The following is a 13,675-nucleotide window of genomic DNA, read 5'->3' as shown; positions in this document are numbered from 1 at the left end:
TTTTTTTATTCCTTGAAGTTATCTTTAATATTAACTGGCTTTAATAATAAAATAGTTTTTAAATTTATGCTGAGACTTCTCTTCTGGCTCTTGAAGCGACCCACAAATATAATCCGACCTGACCGCGACCCACAAATATAATCCGATCTGACGGGGACCCACACATATAATCCGATCTGACGGGGACCCACAAATATAATCCGATCTGACGGGGACCCACAAATATAATCCGATCTGACGGGGACCCACAAATATAATCCGATCTGACGGGGACCCACAAATATAATCCGATCTGACGGGGACCCACAAATATAATCCGATCTGACGGGGACCCACAAATATAATCCGATCTGACGGGGACCCACAAATATAATCCGATCTGACGGGGACCCACAAATATAATCCGATCTGACCGCGACCCACAAATATAATCCGACCTGACCGCGACCCACAAATATAATCCGATCTGAAAAAATATTTTAACTGCATTCTTTTTTTTTTCACAAAATCGAACCCAAAATGAAATTGTATGTGGATAATCACGTTTTTATAGCAACTAGCACATTTTTTTCACATTCCGTTTGTTCTTGTTTATGCTGAGACCACAGACGAGTAAAATATTTGATCTGAAACTTCAACTTACGATCTTCACTCTAAGCTACATGTATCTACCTGTATTAAGTCCCTTGTCGCCTGTCTATTTGAATGTTGTGTATATTGAGTTTGTTACGTTGTACGCCAGCAACTATAAAATCTACATAGATTCGATCACATTCTCAACTTTCGACCGCGTGGAATAAATTTATTTATTGTTTTATATACTCGGTTTGGCACCCCATAGGTGTGGCGCCCTAGTCAACCAGTGTTACTCCCAGACCTTTTTCTCCGGGGGGGGGGGGGGGCACTTAATATTTCCGGGGGGAGGGGGGCGGTCAACATTTTCCGGGGGGGGGGGGCACTAGTAAAAGTATCTGTTTACTATATAAATTCCATCTCGTTCGAAGAGATGCCTGGAAGAAACTCTGTGGTCAACTACCCCGCCGGACATCCCCTAACTAGACCTCTGCTGGAGGGGATGGAACATCTGAAATTTAAAAAAAATTGATTAAATGTCCTCCACATGATCGCTTTTTGAAACTTTCTATGCGCGTAACTATTAGTATGGAATTGTTTTTCCCGTGTACCGAACTAGCAGTAGTATCATTCTGAAAATATTTCCGTGTACGGAACAAGACCTTCTCAGTTCTGAAATATTTCTGTAACCAGCCAGACAAAAATACTACCGCTGGCGACAGATGACGTCACACTTGTCTTACCGTCTGCTGGTGGTGAGTGAGGGAACCGTCTCACAACTCACCCCACGGGCCGTCTCACAACTCACCCCTCGGGCCCGCCAAAAACTTGTTGACGAGCGCTCACGTCTGCCGGTGCAGCCCAAGATTCCAGGGCGTGATAAAGAAACTCATTAATATGAATTATAGTCACTGCTGCTTCAGAAGCTCGACAAGTCATTACAGAAATGATTAATTGAGCGACTGAAAAATGAAACCAAAATATTCTCCCGTCTAGCCAAACTTTGACGACTGACAGATTTTTTTTCCTGGCAAACTTTAATTTAATTTAAATTTTTCAAATTTTCAATTTTTCAAACTTTCATGCTTATGGTTTCTTGCTCACCAACTTAAAATCTGTCTGTGGGTATGGATGGTATTTAGATGATGTGTATGGGTAGTAAGTATGAATGGTATGTGGATATGTATGGGTAAAACGTATGGATGGTATGTGGATGATGTGCATGGATGAAGTGTATGGATGATGTGTATGGATGATGTGTATGGATGATGTGTATGGATGATATGTATAGATGATGTGTATGGATGATGTGTATGGATGATGTGTATGGATGGTATGTATGGATGATATGTATAGATGATGTGTATGGATGATGTGTATGGATGATGTGTATGGATGGTATGTATGGATGATATGTATGGATGATATGTATGGATGATATGTATGGATGATGTGTATGGATGGTGTGTATGGATGTTGTGTATGGATGATATGTATGGATGATGTGTATAGATGATATGTATGGATGATGTGTATGGATGATGTGTATGGATGATGTGTATGGATGATGTGCATGGATGATGTGTATGGATGATGTGTATGGATAATGTGTACGGATGATGTGTATAGATGATGTGTATAGATGATGTGTATAGATGATATATGTGTGGATGAAGCGCAGTGCATTTAGGATATGATCAAAAGAAAAAGTGGCACCATATAACTGGCCCACCAAAAGAAATTGTGGCACCATATAACTGGCCCACCAAAAGAAAAAGTGGCACCATATAACCGGCCCACCAAAAGAAATTGTGGCACCATATAACTGGCCCACCAAAAGAAAAAGTGGCACCATATAACCGGCCCACCAAAAGAAATTGTGGCACCATATAACCGGCCCATCAAAAGAAATTGTGGCACCATATAACCGGCCCACCAAAAGAAATTGCGGCACCATATAACTGGCCCACCAAAAGAAATTGTGGCACCATATAACTGGCCCACCAAAAGAAATTGCGGCACCATATAACTGGCCCACCAAAAGAAATTGTGGCACCATATAACTGGCCCACCAAAAGAAATTGTGGCACCATATAACTGGCCCACCAAAAGAAATTGTGGCACCATATAACTGGCCCACCAAAAGAAATTGCGGCACCATATAACCGGCCCACCAAAAGAAATTGTGGTCCGCTTGCTCAGGTTTTCCCCTGGCTATTTGGTCCACATAACAAGAGAGATAACTCAATTTACCGACGCCCCGGGGGAGAGAACTGCTATCTATATTTACTATTATTTTAATCTCCCCTTGTTAAACCCAGCCCTGTATAGCAGGGGCTTGAACCAATGCTCTAGCTTTGTCTAGACAAGAGTTGTCGCCCCTGATAATGTTGGCCGCTATTTAAATCTGATTTACTAAAAACATCACTTTGTGATAGAGTATATGAGGATAAATTTTAGGATCGGTTGGGGTAATTGTATGGATAAGGTGTATGGATGTGTGGATATGCTGGGTTGGATGTGTGGATGTGTGGATACATTGGGATGGATGTGTGGATACGACTGGATGGATGTGTGGATACAACAATTGGCTTCAATTATCCGTGTGGTGATCTAACATTATCTTTCCAGATTTCCCCGTGCTTGTATCAAAGCTACCAAGTTATTTCTGGCATGATAGCTCTTGGCCATCCAACTTCTGGCCTCTTGGCCATCCAACTTTTGCCCTCTTCGCCATCCATTTTTTGGCCTTTTGGCCATCCAACTTTTGCCCTCTTGGCCATCCAACTTTTGGCCTCTTGGCCATCCAACTTTTGCCCTCTTGGCCATCCAACTTCTGGCCTCTTGGCCATCCAACTTTTGCCCTCTTGGCCATCCAACTTTTGGCCTTTTGGCCATCCAACTTTTGGCCTCTTGGCCATCCAACTTTTGGCCTCTTGGCCATCCAACTTTTGCCCTCTTGGCCATCCAACTTCTGGCCTCTTGGCCATCCAACTTTTGCCCTCTTGGCCATCCAACTTTTGGCCACTTGGCCATCCAACTTTTGCCCTCTTGGCCATCCAACTTCTGGCCTCTTGGCCATCCAACTTTTGCCCTCTTCGCCATCCAACTTTTGGCCTTTTGGCCATCCAACTTTTGCCCTCTTGGCCATCCAACTTTTGGCCTCTTGGCCATCCAACTTTTGCCCTCTTGGCCATCCAACTTTTACCCTCTTGGCCATCCAACTTTTGGCCTCTTGGCCATCCAACTTTTGCACTCTTGGCCATCCAACTTCTGGCCTTTTGGCCATCCAACTTTTGGCCTCTTGGCCATCCAACTTTTGGCCTCTTGGCCATCCAACTTTTGCCCTCTTGGCCATCCAACTTCTGGCCTCTTGGCCATCCAACTTTTGCCCTCTTGGCCATCCAACTTTTGGCCACTTGGCCATCCAACTTTTGCCCTCTTGGCCATCCAACTTCTGGCCTCTTTAAAAAAAAATTCCTTTTAATTTCTCCGACATTTTCATGAATATCACCCCACCCCAACTACACCATTACTGAACACATCTTACAAGCAACCAGTACCACAACCTACCCCCCCCCCCCCCCCTGGTAACCTAGTATTAACACTCCTCCCACAAAATTCCCGTACAGCTAATCCCCCCCCCCCCCCCCCGATACAGCATCTGTGCGCATGTCAGAACCATATTTAAGAACCACGGTAGCCGTATCACAAACTAATTAGAGCGCTAGAGCTGTGAGTACAACACGTCATCAGATAGCGCCGTCTTCATCACGCGCCCATAAAACACGCACTGCGCATGGCCGTGGCCGACTCAAACTGTTTGAATGCGCATCTATAACGCGCAGCCTCTTGAGTAATGACACTTGGACACTCGCTACACGAAACGCGCTACGCATGCGCAGAGGATCCCCTGACTGGAACTTCAAAGCTTTCTCGTGCAACTTGTCTGCCAATAATTTCACGTCTGCAAGTTTTGTACGGGAAGTCTTGAGGCGGACGCTACTGTGAGAGGTGGGTAGGGGGGGGGGAAGCTTACACCAAGGTGTGTGTGGAGGGGGGGGGGGAGTGGTGATAATATATGGGAGGGGGGGGTTGAAGAAATTACAGGGAGGTACTGTAGAGTCTGTTATTGGTGGGAGTAGAGGAGCGAGAGTTGGAGAGAGGGAGGGGGGAGGAGGAATGGGTATCAGAAGATCGTTAGAACAACAACACAAACTATTTTGTTCTGTATTCAACATACGGTAGTCAACATAGGTCAACATACGGTAGTCAACATACGGTAGTCAACATACGGTAGTCAACATACGGTAGTAAACATACGGTAGTCAACATACGGTAGTAAACATACGGTAGTCAACATACGGTAGTCAACATACGGTCAACATACGGTAGTCAACATACGGTAGTCAACATACGGTCAACATACGGTAGTCAACATACGGTAGTAAACATACGGTAGTCAACATACGGTAGTCAACATACGGTCAACATACGGTCAACATACGGTCAATATACGGTAGTCAACATACGGTAGTCAACATACGGTCAACATACGGTCAACATACGGTCAACATACGAGTTAATCATGAATGAGCTTAGCTTTCTGCTGTTCTCATCTAAACAACATCAGTTGTCATCTCGAGATGGCCACAAAACATCAGCACCAAGCTCAAGTAAAGAGAAAACATCATCAGCACCCGGCTCATAAAACATCTGCAGCGTCCAAACAACTCAAATCTTGACTTATCACATTTTGTTCAAGCACGTCTACCGCCCTATCCCTATCCCGGACGAAATAGAATTTTTAAAGAAAATATCTATTTTTAAGAATGCCCCCCCCCCCCCTCCCGACCCCCCTGAAAATTTAGTCCGACGAAATTTTTCAAGTGACACCCCCCCCCCCAAGAGAAAAAATGTCTGAAACTAACAAACTAACAAACTAACAAACTAACAAACTAACAAACTAACAAACTAACAAACTAACAAACTAACAAACTAACAAACTAACAAACTAACAAACTAACAAACTAACAAACTAACAAACTAACAAACTAACAAACTAACAAACTAACAAACTAACAAACTAACAAACTAACAAACTAACAAACTAACAAACTAACAAACTAACAAACTAACAAACTAACAAACTAACAAACTAACAAACTAACAAACTAACAAACTAACAAACTAACAAACTAACAAACTAACAAACTAACAAACTAACAAACTAACAAACTAACAAACTAACAAACTAACAAACTAACAAACTAACAAACTAACAAACTAACAAACTAACAAACTAACAAACTAACCCTGTTATTGCCGGAAGTTGAGAGCACCACCGACCAGAACACATCCACCACTGTGTGAGCAAATGTTTCCAGAATGTTCGAGTCACAGCCCTACCCCAGCCCAAGTGAGCAAATGTTTCCAGAATGTTCGAGTCACAGCCCTACCCCAGCCCAAGTGAGCAAATGTTTCCAGAATGTTCGAGTTACAGCCCTACCCCAGCCCAAGTGAGCAAATGTTTCCAGAATGTTCGAGTTACAGTCCTACCCCAGCCCAAGTCTCCGCTGACCTCACTCTGTCAGGCATCTCTTAATCAACTGATTTCATCAGCCTGTGACAGGCAGACCCTGTGACAGGCAGACCACTATCCCCTGTGACAGGCAGACCACAATCACCTGTGACAGGCAGACCACAATCACCTGCGACAGGCAGACCACTATCCCCTGTGACAGGCAGACCACAATCATCCTGTGACAGGCAGACCCTGTGACAGGCAGACCACAATCACCTGTGACACACAGACCACATATCTTACACTCGGCCATCAAGGCGCCGTGTAACCCTGTCTGTTTTATTTGTGTTTGTCTCCCGTTGCCTAGCGACGGCGAGAGAAATGGCGCCCTGACCAAACGGCGTAACCCAGTATTTAGGGGAGACAACGCTTGTCTTGTGTGGGTTATCGTTCTTGTAATGCTGCCGTCGTCCCCCCCCCCCCCCCCCCACCAGATTGTGACCTCACCGTTTGTCTGGCACGCGAGGAGACAGCCATCGAAAGATCTAGAACATTCCAGAAACATAGGCTTCAAAACATTTTAGTCCAAATAGTGTCCTAATGCAATAGCTAGACATCCAATTCTCATCCTAATCACCCTCCCCCCCACCTCAACATGTCGTACAGACTCCCAATTCTTGTCTCAATCAACTCCCCCCCCCCCCCCCCCCCAGTCGTATCTGACAGCCCCGCTTACAAAGCGGCCAATTGTATAGCATGACACGTCAGAGATATTTTTATACAGGACGCCCCCCCCCCCCTCCCCCCTCCCACACCATCCCCACCCCACGGAGTCAGACATTTTTGTCTGTATCTAGCAGCAGAGATGTATCCCCAGCATTCAGAATGTTCTCGACACAAATCCTTGTTTGTTTTTTAACCCACTCAGAGCTAATTGCCATGCCAATCAAATCCATTGTTGCCCAATCTATCTTTTGATATCTGGAGTGGGCGGGGCTTATTGTTGCCCAATCTATCTTTTGATATCTGGAGTGGGCGGGGCTTATTGTTGCCCAATCTATCTTTTGATATCTGGAGTGGGCGGGGCTTATTGTTGCCCAATCTATCTTTTGATATCTGGAGTGGGCGGGGCTTATTGTTGCCCAATCTATCTTTTGATATCTAGAGTGGGCGGGGCTTATTGTTGGCCAATTTATCTTTTGATATCTAGAGTGGGCGGGGCTTATTGTTGGCCAATTTATCTTTTGATATCAAGAGTGGGCGGGGCTTATTGTTGCCCAATCTATCTTTTGATATCTAGAGTGGGCGGGGCTTATTGTTGCCCAATCTATCTTTTGATATCCGGAGTGGGCGGGGCTTATTTTATTACAGGCAAAAGTCACAACAACAATTTTAAAATTCATTTTTTCTTGATCTTTTTTGGGATCTTTTGATAGTTTTAAGTCAAAACCTTGTGACAGTTTTAGGCGGCAACAGTAAGCACACGGCAGGCAGACGCCGCAAGCTAAAAAAAACCCATCTGGATCAGACGAAGAGAATGGCCCATGACCTTGAAGTCAGCAGCGTATGGCCCATGACCTTGGAGATCTTACTTAAAATGGCCTCAGGGAGCCTGCATTGACGGCACATCAGAAAATCCGGAAACTGTAAACCTGATTGTACAATAGCAACTTGTGAGTGTGTGTATGTGTGTGTGTATATGTGTGTGTGTATGTGTGTGTGTATGTGTGTGGTGATGTGGAAAAGGAACGGGCTAGGTAGGAGTGGGGGGGGGGGGGAGGGGGATGAAAATCCTGATGCACAATGGCGGCACAATATCGGCACAATGTCGGCACAATATCGGCACAATGTCGGCACAATGTCGGCACAATGTCGGCACAACGTCGGCACAATGGCCTAGTTCAGCTCTGACGAGAGCCAAGATTGACCTAATTACGCGGCCATTTTTAGTTTTAATTGCGCGCCATTCACCGGGGATTAAGGGGAATTCCCGGTACCATTAGACGTCCAAAGCAGACATGAAACCACGTGATTAGATTACGTCAGCGGATATTGAGATGGACAGCACATTTTAATTGCGGACAAGACTTCCATTAGGGCTCAAGAGGAATCAATCCACGGTAATAATACACCCCCACCCCAGGGCCAACATAGACACTACCCCACCCCAGACACCCCATGCCACCCCACGCCGACCCAGGCCTTACATTCCACCCCAGGCCCCAAACCCAACCCAGGCCAACCCCCGGCCCGACAAACCCCACCACCCCATTCACCTCACCCAAGGCACCCCAACCCCACCTCAGGCGCCACCCCAGGCCCCACACTCCAAACCTACTCACCAACCTAACCTAACCCAAACTAACCTAACCTAACCTAACATAACCTAACCCGAACTAACCTAACCTAACCTAACCTAACCCAAACTAACCTAACCTAACCTAACCCAAACTAACCTAACCTAACCTAACATAACCTAACCCGAACTAACCTAACCTAACCTAACCCAAACTAACCTAACCTAACCTAACCCGAACTAACCTAACCTAACCTAACCCAAACTAACCTAACCCGAACTAACCTAACCTAACCTAACCTAACCCGAACTAACCTAACCTAACCTAACCTAACCCAAACTAACCTAACCCGAACTAACCTAACCTAACCTAACCCAAACTAACCTAACCTAACCCGAACTAACCTAACCTAACCTAACGTAACCCAAACTAACCTAACCTAACCCAAACTAACCTAACCTAACCCGAACTAACCTAACCTAACCTAACCCAAACTAACCTAACCTAACCTAACCTAACCTAACCTAACCTAACCTAACCTAACCTAACCTAACCCAAACTAACCTAACCTAACCAAACCTAACCCAAACTAACCTAACCTAACCCGAACTAACCTAACCTAACCTAACCCAAACTAACCTAACCTAACCTAACCTAACCCAAACTAACCTAACCTAACCTAACCTAACCCAAACTAACCTTACCTAACCTAACCTAACCTAACCTAACCTAACCCAAACTAACCTTACCTAACCTAACCTAACCTAACCCAAACTAACCTAACCTAACCTAACCTTACCTAACCTAAATAAAACTAACCTAATCTAACCTAACCTAACCTAACCTAACCCAACTAACCTAACCTAACCCGAACTAACCTAACCTAACCTAACCCAAACTAACCTAACCTAACCCAAACTAACCTAACCTAACCTAACCCAAACTAACCTAACCTAACCTAACCTAACCTAACCTAACCTAACCTAACCTAACCCAAACTAACCTTACCTAACCTAACCTAACCTAACCCAAACTAACCTAACCTAACCTAACCTAACCTAACCTAACCTAACCTAACCTAACCTAACCTAACCCAAATTAACCTAACCTAACCTAACCTAACCTAACCCAAACTAACCTTACCTAACCTAACCTAACCTAACCCAAACTAACCTAACCTAACCTAACCTAACCTAACCTAACCTAACCTAACCTAACCTAACCTAACCTAACCTAACCTAACCTAACCTAACCTAACCTAACCCAAACTAACCTAACCTAACCTAACCCGAACTAACCTAACCTAACCTAACCCGAACTAACCTAACCCGAACTAACCTAACCCAAACTAACCTAACCCGAACTAACCTAACCTAACCTAACCTAACCCGAACTAACCTAACCTAACCTAACCTAACCCAAACTAACCTAACCCGAACTAACCTAACCTAACCTAACCTAACCCAAACTAACCTAACCTAACCCGAACTAACCTAACCTAACCTAACCTAACCCAAACTAACCTAACCCAAACTAACCTAACCTAACCCGAACTAACCTAACCTAACCTAACCCAAACTAACCTAACCTAACCTAACCTAACCTAACCTAACCTAACCTAACCTAACCTAACCTAACCTAACCTAACCTAACCCAAACTAACCTAACCTAACCTAACCTAACCCAAACTAACCTAACCTAACCCGAACTAACCTAACCTAACCTAACCCAAACTAACCTAACCTAACCTAACCTAACCCAAACTAACCTAACCTAACCTAACCTAACCCAAACTAACCTTACCTAACCTAACCTAACCTAACCTAACCTAACCTAACCTAACCTAACCTAACCTAACCCAAACTAACCTTACCTAACCTAACCTAACCTAACCCAAACTAACCTTACCTAACCTAACCTAACCTAACCTTACCTAACCTAACCCAAACTAACCTAATCTAACCTAACCTAACCTAACCTAACCTAACCCAAACTAACCTAACCTAACCCGAACTAACCTAACCTAACCTAACCCAAACTAACCTAACCTAACCCAAACTAACCTAACCTAACCTAACCCAAACTAACCTAACCTAACCTAACCTAACCTAACCTAACCTAACCCAAACTAACCTTACCTAACCTAACCTAACCTAACCTAACCTAACCTAACCTAACCTAACCTAACCTAACCTAACCTAACCTAACCTAACCTAACCTAACCTAACCTAACCTAACCTAACCTAACCTAACCCAAACTAACCTAACCTAACCTAACCCAAACTAACCTAACCTAACCTAACCCAAACTAACCTAACCTAACCTAACCCAAACTAACCTAACCTAACCTAACCCAAACTAACCTAACCTAACCTAACCTAAATTAATCGGCATTTTAAACCAATGACAACAAATGCCCTATGAAGCCTATGCCTTATTTAGATGATTAGCAAATAATTGCAATCGCTAATTTTTGTCTGAGGTAAAATATGAAATCAAGATGAGCGCCGGCTAGGGGAGATTAGTTTCTAATTACCTTGGGGGGGGGGGGGGGGAATGTGATGACGTGTGCTGGGGAAGTGGGGCTCGGTACACAAAGGTCACGTGATAACTAGGCCCCTGATGTGGTGTGACGTCAGGGTGATGGTGAGGTGTGGCTTATGATGGTGATGGTGTGGCTTATGATGGTGATGGTGAGGTGTGGCTTATGATGGTGATGGTGAGGTGTGGCTTATGATGGTGAGGTGTGGCTTATGATGGTGATGGTGAGGTGTGGCTTATGATGGTGATGGTGTGGTGTGGCTTATGATGGTGAGGTGTGGCTTGTGATGGTGAGGTGTGGCTTATGATGGTGATGGTGTGGTGTGGCTTATGATGGTAATGGTGAGGTGTGGCTTATGATGGTGATGGTGTGGTGTGGCTTATGATGGTGATGGTGTGGCTTATGATGGTGATGTGTGGCTTGTGATGGTGAGGTGTGGCTTATGATGGTGATGGTGTGGCTTATGATGGTGATGGTGAGGTGTGGCTTATGATGGTGATGGTGTGGTGTGGCTTATGATGGTAATGGTGAGGTGTGGCTTATGATGGTGATGGTGTGGTGTGGCTTATGATGGTGATGGTGAGGTGTGGCTTATGATGGTGATGGTGAGGTGTGGCTTATGATGGTGATGGTGAGGTGTGGCTTATGATGGTGATGGTGAGGTGTGGCTTATGATGGTGAGGTGTGGCTTATGATGGTGATGGTGTGGTGTGGTTTATGATGGTGATGGTGAGGTGTGGCTTATGATGGTGATGGTGAGGTGTGGCTTATGATGGTGATGGTGAGGTGTGGCTTATGATGGTGATGGTGAGGTGTGGCTTATGATGGTGAGGTGTGGCTTATGATGGTGATGGTGTGGCTTATGATGGTGATGGTGTGGCTTATGATGGTGCTGGTGAGGTGTGGCTTATGATGGTGATGGTGAGGTGTGGCTTATGATGGTGATGGTGAGGTGTGGCTTATGATGGTGATGGTGAGGTGTGGCTTATGATGGTGATGGTGAGGTGTGGCTTATGATGGTGAGGTGTGGCTTATGATGGTGATGGTGATGGTGTGGCTTATTATGGTGATGGTGTGGCTTATGATGGTGATGGTGTGGCTTATGATGGTGATGTGTGGCTTATGATGGTGATGGTGAGGTGTGGCTTATGATGGTGATGGTGAGGTGTGGCTTATGATGGTGATGGTGTGGCTTATGATGGTGATGGTGAGGTGTGGCTTATGATGGTGATGGTGTGGCTTATGATGGTGATGGTGAGGAATGGCTTATGATGGTGATGGTGTGGTGTGGCTTATGATGGTAATGGTGAGGTGTGGCTTATGATGGTGATGGTGTGGTGTGGCTTATGATGGTGATGGTGAGGTGTGGCTTATGATGGTGATGGTGAGGTGTGGCTTATGATGGTGATGGTGAGGTGTGGCTTATGATGGTGAGGTGTGGCTTATGATGGTGATGGTGAGGTGTGGCTTATGATGGTGATGGTGAGGTGTGGCTTATGATGGTGATGGTGTGGCTTATGATGGTGATGTGTGGCTTATGATGGTGATGGTGAGGTGTGGCTTATGATGGTGAGGTGTGGTGTGGCTTGTGATGGTGATGGTGAGGTGTGGCTTATGATGGTGATGGTGAGGTGTGGCTTATGATGGTGATGTGTGGCTTATGATGGTGATGATGAGGAGTGGCTTATGATGGTGATGGTGTGGTGTGGCTTATGATGGTGATGGTAAGGTATGGCTTATGATGGTGATGGTAAAATGTGATAGGCTACACTACTACACCCCTACACCCCACGCACACCTCTATAACTCTACACCCAACCCAACTCCACCCCAAACACCTTACATGCCATCCTCCACACCACCCACATCGCTAAAATTACCCACCCACCCACTCACCAACACCCCTAACCCCACCAACAACTTTACACGTACACTGGTACGTCTTGTGACTGTCGTGATGGTACGTCTTGTGACTGATGGTACGTCTTGTGACTGATGGTACGTCTTGTGGCTGATGGTACGTCTTGTGACTGATGGTACGTCTTGTGACTGATGGTACGTCTTGTGACTGATGGTACGTCTTGTGACTGTCGTGATGGTACGTCTTGTGACTGATGGTACGTCTTGTGACTGATGGTACGTCTTGTGACTGATGGTACGTCTTGTGACTGTCGTGATGGTACGTCTTGTGACTGATGGTACGTCTTGTGACTGATGGTACGTCTTGTGACTGATGGTACGTCTTGTGACTGATGGTACGTCTTGTGACTGTCGTGATGGTACGTCTTGTGACTGATGGTACGTCTTGTGACTGATGGTACGTCTTGTGACTGATGGTACGTCTTGTGACTGATGGTACGTCTTGTGACTGATGGTACGTCTTGTGACCGATGGTACGTCTTGTGACTGATGGTACGTCTTGTGACTGATGGTACGTCTTGTGACTGATGGTACGTCTTGTGACTGTCGTGATGGTACGTCTTGTGACTGATGGTACGTCTTGTGACTGATGGTACGTCTTGTGACTGATGGTACGTCTTGTGACTGATGGTACGTCTTGTGACTGATGGTACGTCTTGTGACTGATGGTACGTCTTGTGACTGTCGTGATGGTACGTCTTGTGGCTGATGGTACGTCTTGTGACTGATGGTACGTCTTGTGACTGATGGTACGTCTTGTGACTGATGGTACGTCTTGTGACTGATGGTACGTCTTGTGACTGATGGTACGTCTTGTGA

General features: G+C 45.2%; 1 protein-coding gene across 1 annotated transcript; it reads right to left on the bottom strand.

The window, feature by feature from the left end:
* Positions 1-3,227: 3,227 nt before the first annotated feature.
* LOC131941554 (uncharacterized) lies at positions 3,228-3,977 on the bottom strand. Its single transcript, XM_059300847.1, has one exon. It carries the CDS (start codon positions 3,975-3,977, stop codon positions 3,228-3,230), a length of 750 nt encoding a protein of 249 aa, XP_059156830.1.
* Positions 3,978-13,675: the final 9,698 nt, after the last annotated feature.

Source organism: Physella acuta, unplaced genomic scaffold (genome assembly GCF_028476545.2).
Source record: "Physella acuta isolate Inbredline_101_S28 unplaced genomic scaffold, ASM2847654v3 ptg000365l, whole genome shotgun sequence".
NCBI classification, from domain to species: Eukaryota; Metazoa; Mollusca; class Gastropoda; family Physidae; genus Physella; species Physella acuta.
This window is presented reverse-complemented; position numbering and strand designations above follow the sequence as displayed.